We start from the raw sequence: 16,440 nt of genomic DNA, 5'->3' as shown, positions 1-16,440 counted from the left end.
TGTCCTGTTGCCCCTGCTTGTTCTGCTCCAATGAGATGAGACAGAGGCAGCTCTGTGAATGCTGTGTCCACCAGGCCAAAACTGGGTGTCCTTGGGTTGTGTCCCCAAAGGGGAGGCTGGCTGGCTGGCAGCCAGGAGCACTACAACATCACACAGAGGGAGGGGAGCCTGTGTGGGCTGCACCGTCCCCTTCACATGGTGTCTCCTGAGCCCCACAGCTTCAGGAGGAAAAGTCACCCTCACGTCACACTTCACCTAAGACACTATTCCACCGTCACAGCAGAACGGCCAGAGCTGGGAATCTACGCCCTGACTTCCACCTGCCAAGCTGAGTGCATTTCTACTCTCAGGCACTGCCAGCACCTCGTGCCAGAGTAGTTTCCCAGGGGCTTGCTTTGAGGGGCGAGCAGGAGGAAAGGGGTTCTTTGTCACTGTCGACACTAGCTCAGATCTGGCGTGGCGGGCCGCCTGGTTTGTGAGCTCCATCTCTCACATTCCATCATTCATTCTTCCTCTGCCCAGTCAGGGTCACTGGGTGCCTATCCTGTGCCCAGGTGGTGCTCTGGGGTCAGGTAAACCCAGCTGGGCAGGGTTCTGCTGTGTTCACGTTCCCGCAGCAGAAAATGGGTGAAAGAGAGGGAGTATGTTGTTTCCGTGTCGTGCTCATGCAAGACGGAGGCAGAGTAAGGAGACAGGCGAGCGTGGGTGGCGTGGGGCTGCCCCGAGGACAGGGAAACCCAGGGGCTTCCTGGGAAGGCCAGCCGGATCCTGAGTGCGCCACACTCCAAGGCTGGGAGGGGCGGGCTTGCCAGAGATGGAGCCGGGTGTTCAGGGGCATCGAGGACACTGGTGTGAGGGATCCGTCAGTGCTGCACTGAGAACAGGGCAGAATGAGCTTGGAGCAGGTCTGTTACCTATGTGACAGAGGTGCTCAAAGCACCCACCTGGGTGGCCGTGGCGGAGGCCCTCACTGGCAGCTCCAAGATGTTGAGAAAGCCATGTCCTTTTCAGCAAATAACTGGTTCCTTTTTGAGAAATATTGTCTAGATTTCTCCTGGGTCCTGTTAGACTCTGGGAACCTGGTTGTGGGACCCCAAATAATCTGACAGTTTACAAAAAGTGTGACCATCCAGACAGCGAAGGAGCTGGGCGAGCCCATCAGGGGCCTCGGGAAGTGGAAATGGACCCCAAGCACCGGGGAACAGTGTGACGCCTCAGGAGGTAGAGGTCCTCTCTGACCAGGTAGGCAAGCCCGAAGGGCAGGCGGCTTTGTACAGTGCACACCCCAAGCTTATGACCTGCCCTCTGGGCTCCTGCTGCACTGCAGGGCTGGGTGGGAGCCCCCACGCCCAGTGGTAAGATGATGATGGAAGACAGCAGTGAAGCCTCGCATGTGAGGCTGCCCAGAGCAGGAACTGCAGACAGAGAGCCACGCGACCTCAACCCAGCCTGCCCTGCAGCTGGATCTGGCATGTCCTCCAGGGACCCACATCTAAAGCCTTCTTCCCAGCTGGTGCTGCTGGGAGGCAGTGGGACCGTCAAGAGTTGGGCCTGGTGGGAGGTCTTCTAGTCACTGGAGGCATGCTCTTGAAGGGGGATTGTGGGACCTGGCCCTCCTCTTCCTGTGTTTGTAGTACCAGCTCCGAGGTGAGCAGCCTCCTTGGTCACACCCACCCACCATCATGGACTGTGCTGCCACAGGCCCAAACAACAGGGCCCTTCATTGCCATAAGCCAAAACAAACCTTTCCTCTTTTATAGTCTATGATCTCAGGCATTTTGTTATAGTAACCGAAAGCTGACTAATAGTCCCCAAGTAGCCTAAGTGCTCGACCGGAGAAAGGAACATGGGATAGTATGGGTCAGTGAGAAATAGCATTGGGCTCTGGGATCTGCTTAGGGTTGAGGGCTACAGCAGCCTCTCTACCTTCTAGGACTGTCCTAATAAAGTGTCACAAACAGGTGACTTCAACAGCAGACCACATTCTTTCCCAGCTCTGGAGGCTGGAAGTCCAAGAGCAAGGATTCAGCAGGACGGGCTTCCCTGAGGCTTGGCTTGCAGGTGGTAGCTTCTTCACCTTACCTCCCTGCGTCACCTGTGTCTTTGTCCAATTTCCCTCCTTTATAAGGGTACCAGCTGTGCAGGACTAAGGCCTGACACCAAACAATGTCCTCTTCACTTGACCTCAGTAAAGACTCCGTCTCCAAATCTCTCAGGTTCCAAGGTCCTGGCTTAGCACTGCAACGGGAGAGTATTTTTGGAATGAGGCAGGGACGAGATTGAACCCATAACAGCAGCCCTCGGGTTTTCTTCCTGGTCTTAGTGTGACCAGTTCGCATGGCCCTCTCCCCACTACTACCTGGGGTGTGTGGTGGTGGTCAGCCATCCACGTTGCCCGTGGTTTTCTGGTGGTCGGCCTGAAATATTCCAGAAGAGTGAGGTCCCCAAAGCTGAGGGGAGGCTGGACAGTGCTGGGCCTTCCCTTGGGGGTGGGGTGCTCTCCCTGTTGAGATGGGTGCTGTGCTGTGTAGGAGGGCCCTGGAGTTGCTGCTGCCTTGGAGGTTAGTGCGGGCAGGGGGCTGGACCTCGCTGGGCTTTTCCTCCTCTAGACACTGGAAGGTTGGACTCTGACTCCTCAGACTTGCTTGGCACCAGCTTCTCCATGGCCTGGGCTCCCCTGAGCAGGGAAGCCTGGAGGTGAGGGGCAGCCACATCAGGGGGTGCCAGCGTCTGCACGTGCAGAACAGAGACCACAGTTCCGTGCAGGGCAGCAGCAGCTGAGCAGGCGCAAGCCGTGCGGTGCGAGGTGGTGCAGGGCTTCTGGGCAGTGCCTTTGGTGATGTTGGTTCTGGCCCTGTAGTTTCCAGGCCCGATTTTCTGCTCTCTGAAAGTTCTGCAGCTGATCTACCAGCATTCTAAGTGTGGCTGTGTGACCATGACACAAAAATCTGAATTTTAATTTTGAGCAGTTTAGATGTAGACAGCTGACGGTGGCTACTGACTAACGCACGGATGGCAGACTGCTAGAGCCAGAGTGGATGGTGGGGTGTCCTCAGAAGACAACTGAAACCGACCAAGGTCCTGGGGCCCAGGGGACATACCAAGACCCTGGACTTGCTCGTGGAGGACAAGAGCTGGTGCAGTCAGCGAGGCTGGCACAGCTGTGGCAGACTTGAGCCTCGTTGTGGGATGACAGGCAGGAAACCTGTGGCGAACCGGGGACCAGCCAGGCATTATCGCAGCAGCAGAGTCAGGCAGGAGGTGGTGGGGACAGAAGGACAGCCGACAAGATCTGTTGGGAGGCACCTCAGGGTTCCACGCTCGTGATGTGCTGGGGTCAGTCAGGGGCTTTGGACCTAAGGATCTCTGCCGAGTTGGAGAACTGGGAGTCACGCAGGGGGCCGAGGCGGGGAAAAGTGGGGGTTAATGAGTCAGGCAAGGGCATGTGGCAATCATCTGACAAGGTGCATCAGTGCTAGGTGGAGGCTGGGGGAGGCCGCGTGGGGACGCACTTCATTAAGCCCTAGAACTCAGAGCAGCATGTGGCCTTAGGTGGCACTTCTCCAGCAGAGCTGATCAGCAGTCACACAGATGCTTTAAAAATACAGGTGCTGGGCTGCGTGACAGACACACGGCCTGAGAATCTCCTCTTAGGGTCACCTGGGCCATTGGTCACAAGCACCAACACAGAAGAGCCTTTTAAAATTGTTTCCTGTAGACCTGTTACATAAAGACCTTCTAAAGAAGAACTTACAACACCTGTGTGCCCCTAAATGAGGCCACTTAAAGACGACATTTAAAATCTCTCCTGTAGTGGGGTAACCAGTGGTAATATGTGGGGTTCATATAAACTCAAATAACCTTGATGCTTTTCACCTGTGTAGGTGTGTGGTGTGTGGATGTATTAACTATTATCATTTGTGACACTGGAGATTGAATCCAGAGACGACCACTGAGCTACATCTACGGTCCTTTTTTAAATTATTATTTTGAGACAGGGTCTTGCTAAATTGCTCAGGCTGGCCTTGAACTTTTGATCCTCCTGCCTCAGCCTCCTGAACTGCTGAGACTACAGGTGGGGCCATGTGCCTGGCTGATGTGTGGATTTACGAGTCACTTCTGCTTTCCCGATATTGATCATCACAGACTCCTTATTCTCTCAGAATTGGGACTGGCCACCCTTGCACAAGGCTGCATGAGGAGAGGAGCCAGAGGCAGGACCCTGGCTGGACTGTCCTTGCCAGGACTCTTGTTCTGAGAGTGAGATCAGAGAGCAGAGGCTGCCCAGGGCTTTCCTGCCCACAGGTCCGAGCTGGCAAGGACGTAGATTTGTCGCCTTCTAGTGGCATCTTGTAACAACTGCAAGCAGGCTGAACTTGCTGGGCGGCCCCAGGTTGTTTTCAGAGGCAAAAGAGATCCACCTGGTACCAACGGGCCGGGCCGCAGGCCACTTCCCCCACTTGAAGACAAGCAAGCCCTGTTGGGGATCTGAATGGCCACGAGGCAGCAGAGTGGAGTTCGTATGCTCCCCTTCACTGCCCCACCTGCGCTGGTTAAACTCTGGGCCAGGCGAGGGCGAGTGTGGGTGGAGCAGTCGGACAGGTGGGGGAGCCTGAGTTTGATTCCCAGATACCACTCTCCAGCTGCGGGAGCTGGGTCTATGCTCTTTTTGAACTGAAAGTTCCCACTATTAAAATAGTTAGGAGAGGGGCTGAAATGGAAACGGAGTGGAGCCGGAGTTCAGCATGTGCGCCGAGGTAGGAATGGAGATGTTCTGCACGTCAGAGGGGTGAAGTGGCCTAGAGGCCTCAGTGTTGTCTGGGCCTCTACCCTGAAGTCCGGCCAGTGAACCTCTCTGCAGGAAAACAGGCAGATTTACGCAGACCAGGATAACTAAGGGTGAAACCATCCCTTGCCTCAACAGTCAGACCAGGATGAAAGGCAGCTGGGGACGCCCTGGGCAGAGGATCATCCCCCCCCCCCAGATCCCAGTCAATGATGAGCCTGTGGCTCCGCCAGCTGCAGGACTTGGGGAGTGGGCTGAGGCGTTGTGACCCTGAATTGCTAATTGTGCTTCCCAGAGACCACAGGAGCAGAAAGGGAGCTCGGCCAAGGCCTGTGGAGGCTGCTTCAGTCAGCTCTTCTTCTCTGCTGTGACCAAAAGACCTGAGAAGAACAACGGTGGAGGAGGAGGAGTTTATTTGGGAGCTCACGGGTTCAGAGGTCTCAGTCCCTGGACAGTCAGCTCCATTTCTCAGGGCTCGAGGTGAGGCAGGACACCATGGCAGGAGACTGTGGTGGAGGGAAGCAGCTCACCTGATGATCAGGAAGCAGAGAGGCTCCACTTGCCAGGTACAAGATACATACCCCACTGCCGCGCCCCAGTGCTCACCTCCTCCAGCATGCCCTACCACTTAGTTTCCACGCAGTCAATCCCATCAGGGGTTAATTCAGTGATTGGTTTGAGGCTCCCATAACTGGGTCATTTCTCCTCTGAACCTTGCATTGTCTCACATGTGCTTTTGGGGGACACCTCACATCCAAACCATAACAGAGGCAGAGTGGGGACACAGGTGAGGGGCTCGGATGACATGCGCTTTGGCATGGCCCCTCTTGGGTTACTTTACCCTCCAGTTCCCCGGGGGAAGGTTGAGAAATGTCTATTCATGTATGTTGACGACCTCACAAAGTGTGTCAAATATCCAGACTAATCTTAAAATCAGACGTCTTGCACTTTCTCATCCCTCCTCTTTCAGAGGCACGACCCAAGATGTCCTTTGAAGCCACTTTCCCACTGTTTTATGTAGCCCTGGTGTGACTGTGATCACATCTGAATATGCTTTTTTAAATATTTATTTTTTAGTTACAGGTGGACACAGCATCTTTATTTTTATGTGGTGCTGAGGGTCGAACCCAGGGCCTCACGCATGGTAGGTAAGCATGCTACCTCTGAGCCCCAGCCCACGTCTGAACACCTTTTACAAACTGGGAGAAGGTTGATCTGGGATGAGCTGCTGCCCAAGGCAGTCCCAGCTGCTTTCCATCCTGGTCTGATGGCCCAGTGGTCCCCCAGGGTCTGCCTAGCAGAAAATGCCCACTGCCCCACAGGTGTCCCCCTCTCCCACTGTGGCACACGGATATGCCAGAGCAAAGACTGCCGCAGCATCCAGGGGCTGCCATGGGCGATGCCTGTGGAGACTCGGAGACCTCCTCTTAAGGACAGCCCCTCTCTACCTTTTCTTTCTTCTTTCTCTCCCAGATGCAAATGCAAACAGAACCAAGGGGATGAGGCCCGCCCAGGTGTGGTGGGACCTGAGCTGGAGGCTGCTGGGCCCTGAAGGCCCTGAGACCTTCCCAGCCTGCACCATTCCCCTGAAGGTGCTCACCCGGGGACTAAACTTCACGACGCTTCACAGAGCTGCTGCTTGCAGCTGCACCTAATAGTAACCACAGTACTTTGAAATAAATTCTTTTTTTGCTTAATTGGACTGTTACTTCTGTTGTTTGCAACCAAAGAACCCTAACTGCTGTAGAACGGGTACTTTGAATCGTCTGTAGACAACGCCCTCTCCAGGCGATGTGGAGACCTGGGAGCTGATTATCGGGTGACTTTGGGCCAACAGGCAGTGGCAGTCTCATTGCTGCTTGGATGGGAGCTGGCAGCTCATGGGGTCCTCTGGCACTCGACCTGGACCCACAAGCATCTAGGTGCCAAGGGCAGAGCACTGGCAGATGCCGTGGTTGAGAGAGATAAGGACGTTCCCCTGTGGACGGGACGGCTGCTCCTGGATAGTGCATCACTGAAGGTGAGAAAAATTAATGACTTCACATATAGAAATTCTCACTTCACAGCATGCACTGAACTCAGAGGCTTGGTGTGACTTTGCTGAAAGAATGTTTTGTGGGCCATAGGGAACAAGCCTGAGGTCACTTGAAGTGGGACTCGGACACTGGCTTTGTAGACTTCAGAGTGATGTCAGGGCACATGCCCAGCGTGGCAAAGTGCCTTCTGGGAAAGCGAGGGCATTGTTGTGAAGCTCAGGATACCTACAACCGGCAGGGATTCTTGGTGATTTGTCCCTTTGAAGACTGTGTGGCAGATGGCAGTCTGCAGAGCCCTCACTGGAATGCTCTAGAACGTGCGTCTGACTTCAGCACAGCCTGGGGACATGGCTCAGAATCAGAGTGGCAAAGAGGAGTCAAGTTACAAGAACTGCAGGGCTCCTGTACGGTCTGACCTCCAGGAGGCTTGCTGTGGTCTGCATGTGAGTGTCCCCCAGCAGCTCCTGTGAGATGGAGGGGAAGGGGTGGGTAGGAGGCCCTTAGCCCAATCAGTGCATGAATCCACCTAACTGGATAGGCAGGTGCCGTGTGGCTGGGGAAGGTGGGGCCCTGGGCCTTGCCTTTGGGAAACGGGTATCTTGTCGCTGGTGAGTGGGGCACTGCTGCTTCCTTGACGGCATGCCCTGGCTGCTTTCCTCCTCCAAACCCTTTGCCACGTTCGCCTCGCCTCCGGCCCAGAGCAAAGGAGTCGGCCATGTATGGACTGAGACCTCGGAAACCATGAGTCCAAATCAAATTTTCTTCCTTTAAAATTGTTCTTCTCAGGTATTTTGGTCACAGTGATATAAAAAGCAGACCTAAACAGTGCTGGACCAAGAAGAGTTGGGCCTCCTGTTGATACTCTGAATCTCGTCAGCTGAAGCTGGTTCATGTCCCAGAAACCCTGCGTTTACCAAGCAGCCCTGGGACTCCCGGTGGCCGCGGGGCTGGCTAAGGCAATTCTGCTCACAGCTTTGCAGGGGTGTGATGCTAAAGGGCCAGAACCTCTGGTCTCATGCAGAGGAGGGAGATGGGCCCTGACAGACCCTCACACACAAGTCCCTGACAGTTTCTCCTTCCATCGAGGCCTCGAGGTGAAAGCTGGAGAATTCCTCTGAACCGTGTTCCTGGGCAGGCCAGAGGTAATGACAGCCAGCGTTCAGCCCTGGGCACCTCTGCTACCTGTCACCCAGCCCCGCCCACAGCTCTGCCAGTTCCTCACTCCAGGGTCCTCGATGGTGCCCTTCCCACCTGCCCAGACATGGCCCCACTGCAGGGTCACCCCTACGCATGATAGCTGAAAGGTCTGACTCTTGTCACCTTCCATGGGACCCTGGAGGAGTGGTGCCGGGCACCTCCTGTCCCTTTCCTAGCAGAAGAGCCATGTGGACCTGGGAGCATGCTGGCCGTGACCTGTGACACCCTATTTTTTTGTTTGTTTACTTGTGGCTGGGGATTGAAGCCAAATTAACAAGAGAAAAGTAGAGGGTGGGGTGGTGCTCACCTGTGACCCCAGCTCCTCAGGAGGCCGGGCAGCAGCACGCAAGCCTGGGCACTTTAGAGATACCTTGTCTCAAATATAAAATGGGCTGCAGATGCCGCTCAGCGGGACGGGGCTTGCCTCGTGTGTGCCAGGCCCCGGGTTACATCCCCAGTGCCAGCTCCTGTCCCCAGGAAAGGAAAAGAAAGAAACAAACAAAAAACCAACAACGACAAGGAAAGAAAAGCACACAATTTATTCAAAATAAATTTTACTTGACGTGGAAACCTTTGGGAGAAAAAGCCCTAAACACAGGGGCCTGTGTTGCTCGTTTCTGCAGTGCGGGCTGCACCCGGGCCCCAGGCCTGCTGGGCAAATGCTCTGTGCAGAGCTACGCTCCAGTCGGGAAGAAGCGCTTGCTTGTTGGAATGGAGTCTCACCACGTTGCCTGCGCTGGCTTCGAGCTCCTGGGGAGGGGGCTATTGCAGGCAGGTGGAGGGGCCTGTGGGAGTCAGGCAAGGGCCCCACCTTGGCTTCAGAGCAGCAGGTGTGTCCTGCCTGCCCTCCTGAGCCTGAGTAACCTTACCCTTGGGTTTGCTGGAGGGTGGACCAAGTGCAGGACTGTGACTGAAGCCCATGCTGGGACATGGGATGGCGAGCGAGCAGACGTGCGCCGGGGCCTGTGTCTTCAGAGCAGGCCGCTCCTCTCCTCTGGCTGTAGGGAGGAGGTGCCTCCAAAACAAGGGTGGGAGCAGGTGAGGGGAACCTTCTGCTCCTGCTGTTTTCCTAAAGACGAAGGGGCCATGTTTGGGGATCCCGTTCTGAACCCTGTCACCCTATGGCAGAGGGGTAGCATGAGAGGGTTGACTCCGGGGCCGGGCGACACCACCCAGATGGTCAGTCAGCTTTGTGTTTCACACGTGTCTTGGGAGACTTTGAGAGAAGGTGGTTTGGAATCCCTGGGGTTTGGGGCTGGTACCACAGCCTGTCACCTCCTGACAGTCTCCTGGGGCTGGGATGACGGGGGTCGGGGAGCTGGGATGAGGGGTGGGTGTCACCACAGGGCTGCTTTAGTCCCGCTGCACCCTGACCTCTGGCTGCCTTTGGTGTAAAAATTCAGGCATTGTGAGGACAAATTTCACTATTTTATCACTATCCTCGAGGATAGGGTTTAGAGATGACTTTGGCGACTGTTCATATAAAATTCTTTTTGATTGAGGTCTTTGTGGTTTTGGAATTCCTTGGAGGTTTTCTAGATTTTGGTGGGAGCATTTATAACGAGGGTCAGGTTTAATGTTATGAGTGAAATTTTGGGCTACAACAACGGGTCTTAGACTCAGTGATGAGCCTGATTCTGATCTTAATTCATTTAAAACCCCTTTCCTCTGAAAGCACTCACGCTGACTCCAGGTTCCCAAGTCCATCATTTTGAATAAGGAAGAAGTAGAATGCGGAGCCTGTGGGTCTTGTCACATCTCCACCTGGCCAAAGTGTCCAACTCCACTGTCTATCCTGCGTCCAGAAGCAGAACATGGGGCGCTAAGGTCAGTGTCCGCTCCCTGGGGTGTGGGTAAGCCACAGGACGACGCTGGGAGCAATTGGACTGGGACCCGGTACTGTCATACCCCAGTGAAGCCAGAGCCATTGCTTAGAATGCTGGCCTCCTGGAGTCTCACCACGAGCTTGGGGGTGGTAAGGAGAGCAACTGAAGATGATTGCTGTCTGTCTGCCTTGTTGAGAGCCACAGCCTAAGGGGCCCCAGCAAACTTCCAGCTGCCGGCTGATGATTGGCTCACAGCGGCCCCAGCAACATCTTGCTGATTGGCTCCTCTGCGGTGATGCTCGTTGGGCTGTTTCCCTGCCCTTTCAGACCACGGAGCTGCTCATTGGGGGACTTTTTTGGCTCCGCCCACGTGACCCAGCCAATCGGCCTCAAGAGCAGGAGGATTGTGGGAGGTGGAGAGAAGCTGGTGTGGGAGGGAGAGGCTTGTGGAAAGCCGGTGGTGGCAGTTGAGGCTGTGAGGGTTTTTCCTGAGAGGCTGTTTTGTTTGGCGTGTGTGGTTCTAAAAATAAAGTTAGTTTCTTTTGACAAGTGGCTCCTGATTGTGCCCAGCCAGACTGCGGCATGCCTGATGTTTTTCCTCATGAGAGCAAAATGACAAATAGCCAAATTGGACAGATGTCATATACTAAAATTGATTTTTAAAGAATTATTTCTTGAGATGGGGTCGTGCTATGTTGCCCGGGCTGGCCTCAAACTCCAGGGCTCAAGTGCTCCTCCTGACAGGGGACTGGGATGATAGGGTGGGGGAGCCAGGATGAGGGGAGGGTGCCTCCGCAGGACTGAATGCGCGCGGCCCTGGCTTGGATCCCCAGCACTGCCAAGAAGGAAAAGTCCTATAAAAGACACCCTTGAGGTAAGGTATGGCCCCGCACAGCCACGCCTTCCTCTCCCAGGCCTCAGTGGATGCTGGCACAACACTCATTTCAGCATTTGGGACAACAGTGACAGACCTGTGCCACTTAACTGCATGGGAAGTAAATCTGCAGGGTCTCTTGCATTTCCGCAGGAGGCTTTCTGCCACCTTCCAGAGGATACCTCTAGAGGGACAGTGGGGTGACAGAGCAGCTTCTCCTCCAGGTGAAGGACAGGGCAGGCGCGTCCTGCCTGTGGGATAAAGTAGCACCCTTCCCGAGCCAACGGCAGGTGGGTCTGTGTGCAGCCCCCCTTGAATGCTGGGGTTTTCTACGTTGGGGCCCCCAGCTGTGACACATTCAATGTGTGCCAAATCCGCCCTGCCCCTTCTCCATCACCCTATCAGTCATGGGGCCAAGGGGCCTGTGAGCTTGTGGGGCTCTTGCTGTTTCTATGTGGTCTGGCCCAGGAGCTCTGGATCTTCATCCAGGGTCCTCGAGGCCAGAGCGCTAAGTAGGGCAAAGTCCAGAACCTTCCCAGTGCTGACCAAAGACAGAGTAAAGCTGGAAGCAGACCCACGCTGGACCGTTTGCACTGCGGCAGGTGGAGTAGCACTGCCCTGCGTCAGCACCTAACAAGTACACGTCAGGGAAGTGACAGAGGGGACCCCGTGTGGCAGAGGGAATTCAGGTGGCTGATGAGCTGATCTTCAGCTAGGGCGCATTCTGGCTCATGCCGACATGGGGGCAGAATGTAAGACGTTCACGATTCTCAGCCTTCTATTTTGGGCTGAAACTGAAAAAGAGTGAATTTTGTTGTTCTGTGTCACAGGATTGAGGATTTTCTGTAACAACAGAGGATTATTCATATAGAAAAGTAAGGTGTACATTTCCAGCTACACATCTTTGGTCTGCGTTTTGTGAGCACTCCCTGGGGTGTGGCAGAAGGCAGGATTTCTGGAGCATCTATTGTTTGTTCTGACATTCCTGCAGACTTTCCAATGCTCCTGTCTCTACGGAAGTCTGTGGGGTTCAGGAAGAGCTCCCACTCTGCTAGGGCAGCCTAGAACATGGGCGTTTACGTAGCAGCATGAATGTCGCAGACGCATGCGTGTTGGTGTGGCACGCGGTACGTGGCCTGTGTGTTCCTGCTGACAGGCGCTGACTGGGCATTCACCAAGCAGGAAGAGGAGAGCCACAGACCAACAGTGCAGATGTTTTCCTTCTGTTTTAGAAAGGATGGGCCTGCGAGGCCAGGTGGCAGAACACAAGAGGACTGTCCCCGAAGCCACTCTGGGTCATCTATTTTGCTGTATAACACAACTGTGTACTGTCTCCCATGGACACACCCATCCCAACACACTGCAGAGCTCCTCACAGGAGTGCACGCTTCAGACACTCAAATGCACACACAAACACGCAGGAACACATGCATGTGCCCGCACTCCCACATAGACAGCTCACGCTGCCCCTGGACAGAGGAACTCAGGAACTGTTCCTCTGCACATGTGCACAACACGCGTGCACACACAGGGGCTCCATCTGGAGAGGCAGGGATCTGCCCACTGCCACAAGGTGTGGCGAGGTGGCAACTGAGGCTGCAGCAGCGTGGACATGGTGGGAGGGGACAGAGAAGGAAGGAGCCTGTCTGTGGACCGTTATCAGTAACCACACAGAAAGTCCAGAGGCCCTTGCTGTGCTAGAAAAATACCACACTTCATAAAACCCATGTTTATTCAAAAAAATCTATTCTGAAATTCTGGAAAGCATAATAAATACCTGTACAGTGGCCGCCGTCTCAAACGCAAATACAAAGCGCTGACATGAAACGATCTGTAAACATAACTGCTGAGCTTGTAAACAAAGTGCTGAGGCGGAGGAGCTGGGTGAGAAGCGAGTTCGACAGGACAACCAGGACGCTGCATGGAGTCCCCTCCACTGTCCCCCACACCTGGGGACCTTTAGCGTCCTCTTCTGTTCTAGCACGCTGATGACTCTCAGAAAGGTGAGGGGCAACAAAGCAAGTCCGAAATGGAACGGAGAGCGAAAAGTGCGAGGCAAAGATCCCGTGCGCATCCTCAGAAGCGATGCCAACCGTAAGCAGTGCTGGTTGACATTAGGGGCCATCGTCCCTTGCAAAGCTGACCAGGCTTCCAAACGCAGTGTAGTGCAAAGTCCCTGCAGGCCTAACCTTGGGATGAGCGAGTCCTTGGTCTTCCACGCGGACTCTGGGTGTGTGTACCAGGCTCCTCCCAAATGAGGACTGTCAGATGGGCCCTGGGGGGTGGCCTGAAGGACCGCTCAGCCTGGGGAAGGAGGCCTGGGTGTGGGCTGGGTTGCTCTTGGCGGATTCTGTGGTGTGTGCTGTTCAGAGGGATCACGTGCTCTGCATGGGCAGGAAGGGCAACCGAACCTCCTGGGAGCCTGTGTCATTTCTGCAAAGCATCCGGGGCCTCTCATCTAGTGGCAGGTCCAGGGACACCGGCATCACACACCCCTGCTGCTCCGAAACCACCCTTGCAAGTTGAGTTGAAGGTGGTCCCCACAACTTCTCTGGGCTTTCTGCGGAAGGACGTCGGGTGTCATTTTGTTGTGGGCGGGGGTGGGAAGGTCAGGCGTTTTACAGACTCGGCAGGGCTGAGCGGACATCCTCTGGCGTGCAGGGAGACTCATGTCAAGCAGAGTTTGGTGTGACGCCTCCTTGTCCCTTTGGCATGCTTGTGGCTTAGAGCGTAAGGCATAGAAACAGGCACTGCTGGAGAAGAGGGCGCAGGCCATGGAGCCCGCGCAGGGCGGGCCTGCCCTCTTCCTCCGGGATGCGTCTCACCACTTGCCCATCCTCTCCTCCTTGGAACCCAGCCACCCAGGCCAGCGGCTGTGGGCTGCTGGTGCCCATGGAGCAGGCAAGATTCAAGGGTCTTTTGCTCATTTCCAGGGTGAACCGTGACTGGGGCCACCCCTTTTCCCTAGGTTTCTGACAAGAAGTGAGATTATCCAAAGCCAAAGTCCACAGCCATCGGGATATCAGTGTAGCCTTGGGGAAAAGCGTTCTGCACGGAGAAAACAAGAGGAGCGCCCAGCAGCACTGCGGGAGCAGGTATGCAAGCTGAACCCCACCTCTCAGGGTTCTCTAAACAAAGTAAAAAGCCTCATGGAATAAAGCTTGTGGAACAAGTTTATATTTTAAGGCCTGAAAACAATTAGACCAAGCTAAGGAGAGTTCTCCAGAACGCAGCACTTTGTTGGGGAGCGGGGAGCTGGGTCCTAGGGTGAATGAGACGGAGGAAAGAGAGAGATGGAGTGTCCGTGGAGCCTGTGGGGGGGTATCCCAGCATCCCTACTGGAGCTCGGGGACCACAGGAGTCACTCCTGGAGGCTGGGCCTGGGCCAGCCTCCAGGAAGCTTCTCGTTTGGTTTTATTCCACAAAGGTGCGTAGCTGGGCCCGCCCTGTGCCAAGGGCCCTCCAGGGCACACACCACACCAGGGACACTGGACATCACTGAAATGTCGATTTAAAAACAGATCTAAGTAACAGAAACACAAAACAGCACAAGACCACAGCCCCACTCAGTGCCTCCCTCCTGGTGGAGACAAGGGCCCTCTGCCTTTGGGTGGGCCTCGTCTGCCTGTCCTCTCCAGAAGGCCTGAGGAAGGGTGGGGAGACAGAAGAGCCCACTCCTCAAACTCTGCAGTTCTCTGGAGGGTGAACACAGTGGACCCTCCGCCTGGGTGGGCATGTGCGGGGCTACGGTGTCTGGCAGAGCAGAGCTGTACCCTCCAGAGAGGCCCCCTGGACCAGAGGCCAGGGGTGGGAGCATGCTCCGAGCCTCTGTGGGGCGACAGGAGCTCCGCCCTGCTTGCTCCTGCGGGGGTCCACTCTGCACTGGTGAACTGGGGGTCTGGGAGCAGAGACCTGCTTCCTGACTCCTGGGTGGGCTCTCTGCCCTGATCGAGGCAGTGATGGAGGCAGGAGTCCACCCCCCACACCTTACTCAGGCGTCGGAGGGCATAAGGGACAGTTCTTTGGACAGCTTTGCAGGGACCAAGTATCTAACCTGGAGGCCCCAGTGCTAACCCAGGCAGCAGCTGGACCACACTGTGGTCCTCCTCTGTAATAAGGGATGCCTATGGAGGGGATCTGACCAATCTCTGGCTTCAAGGCTGGAAAGGATGTCTCCCCATAAACACAAGCCATGACATGAAAAGCCCCCGAGACCAAGGGGACCTGGCTCCAACGTGGCGATGTGAGGTGATGTGCGCTCATTTGGTTTCGCTCAAAATTGAAGGAGAGCAGGTGGCAAAGTTGCTGTGGTGTGGCTCAGAGAAGTCACCAGGTCAGGACCCTTTCTGGGCAAAAAGGAAACACAGAAACAGCGAAGGCCAGCTCTGCCTTCGTGTTGGATGTGTGGTCCCTCGAGGTGCCACCAGTGGGGCCCTGCGGCAGCGTCTGCGAGCCTGAGAGGATGCTGGGCAGGAGGCAGGGCAGCGTCTGGCCGTGGCCACTACAACCTGGTGGATGTGAGTCTCTTCATGCCCCTGCGTTGGGCCAGGCTGGAGGACAGCACAGGCTCCAGCCGCGGCGCCTGAGGCGTCCTGTTCAGAGCAAAGTAGGTGGCTGCCATGGCACCCTGCAAGAGGAGGGGAGGGCGGGGCTGAGCATGTGCCCAGCTGCTGCTGCATAGGAGCTGGAGACGTGCATGCCCCCGGGCAAGGTGGGGGATGGGACCTCGCTCCAGGGCTGCTGGAGAACCAGGCAGCGAGCTCCTGAAGTGCCCATGGGCAGTGGCACACCATATGCCTTATTTCCACTGCACCCTGCCACCATCCCACGCCAGCCTCATGTGCTGCTCGTGCCTGGGGTATTCAGGATCACGTGGAGCCCCAGGAGGAGGTCACGTGATCCCCTCACTCTCACGGGGAGGCCAGGCCTGTGCTGGGGCCTGTGGGTCTCCAGGAACACATCTCCAGCCAGTGCCGGGGTGTGTTGAGCTCAAGTTTTCACTCTGGAGCCGTGTGCACAGGCACGGATGATGCTAGGTCGGCTCTGATTCACCGGGATGGACCCAGAATGGACCACTCCACACGGGACAGAGCAAGTCCTGCAGGGCGGGCTCTGTGCACATTTCTTAGAAATGTCCAGAAACAGGGTTGCCTGAGAGATGACTCTGCTCCCAGTGTCAGCTGCTGATGGGGACCTCTGTAGGCCTCTGGTCTAGAATTGAGGGCTCTTGAACTTGGGGCCCTACAGCCATGGCACCTGCCACCCCCCACCTGCAGACATTCTCATGCAAACCTGAGCCCTGCATGTGACTGCATATGTGCGATGAAATACGGTATGACAGGACCCAAGGACACCTGTTTGTGCCTGCAACTGGTGACTCTTTGGCGCACTTTGGTCTCCTCAAATGAACCTTGAGATGTCAGACCTGTTCTAGGTTTCCCGAGTCCACTGTGTGTCCCCACTGCTGGCTGGTACCTTCACCAGGTGCACGTCCTGTCTGCTCAGCTGGTTCTGGGACAGGAACTCCCTGTTGACAATCCACGGGTGTTTTAGTACTTGCACTGCTGTCAGGCGCTGCTGTGGGTCCACGTGGAGCATCCGGGACACAACGTCCTGTGGGGACAGCAGAGCAGAGTGGGGGAGGGTGTTGGGTGGTCAGAGTGGTTCTGGGAGGAAGCCGCTGCAGTCCATGGTCATGAGCATGCACGTGCTTTTCAACCA

The 16,440-nt window shown here is 55.6% G+C and overlaps 2 protein-coding genes across 24 annotated transcripts in view; one reads left to right on the top strand and one right to left on the bottom strand.

Annotated features, from left to right (window-relative positions):
* Positions 1-4: 4 nt before the first annotated feature.
* The window catches only part of LOC107153100, a 30,153-nt gene continuing 13,717 nt past the window's right edge, over positions 5-16,440 (top strand). For 5 of the 14 annotated variants that reach the window (XR_007348644.1, XR_007348646.1, XR_007348645.1 and 2 more), the window contains exons 1-4: positions 1,131-1,242; positions 5,864-5,930; positions 6,260-9,846; positions 13,688-13,814. Coding sequence is in view for 1 of the 14 variants with exons in the window: in XM_048805837.1 (XP_048661794.1) it covers positions 196-374; positions 1,134-1,242; positions 5,864-5,930; positions 6,260-6,441 (537 nt within the window). In the remaining 13 variants the exon portion in view is untranslated. The other 9 variants (XR_007348647.1, XR_007348643.1, XR_007348642.1 and 6 more) reach the window with 9 other exon arrangements.
* Rps6ka2 (ribosomal protein S6 kinase A2) overlaps positions 12,434-16,440 on the bottom strand; it is a 297,075-nt gene continuing 293,068 nt past the window's right edge. For 8 of the 10 annotated variants that reach the window (XM_048805828.1, XM_048805830.1, XM_048805829.1 and 5 more), the window contains 2 exons: positions 16,195-16,332; positions 12,434-15,346 (listed from right to left, as the gene is read on the bottom strand). In XM_048805828.1, coding sequence (XP_048661785.1) covers positions 15,221-15,346; positions 16,195-16,332 — 264 coding nt within the window. In that variant the 3' untranslated portion in view covers positions 12,434-15,220. Of the gene's footprint in view, positions 15,347-16,144; positions 16,333-16,440 lie in introns of all 10 variants that reach the window. The other 2 variants (XM_048805827.1, XM_048805834.1) reach the window with 1 other exon arrangement.

The sequence above is a fragment of the Marmota marmota genome, unplaced genomic scaffold (genome assembly GCF_001458135.2).
Source record: "Marmota marmota marmota unplaced genomic scaffold, marMar, whole genome shotgun sequence".
In the NCBI taxonomy this organism is placed as follows: domain Eukaryota; kingdom Metazoa; phylum Chordata; class Mammalia; order Rodentia; family Sciuridae; genus Marmota; species Marmota marmota.
The sequence above is the reverse complement of the archived record's forward strand: the minus strand, read 5'-3'. Positions and strand labels throughout refer to the sequence as shown.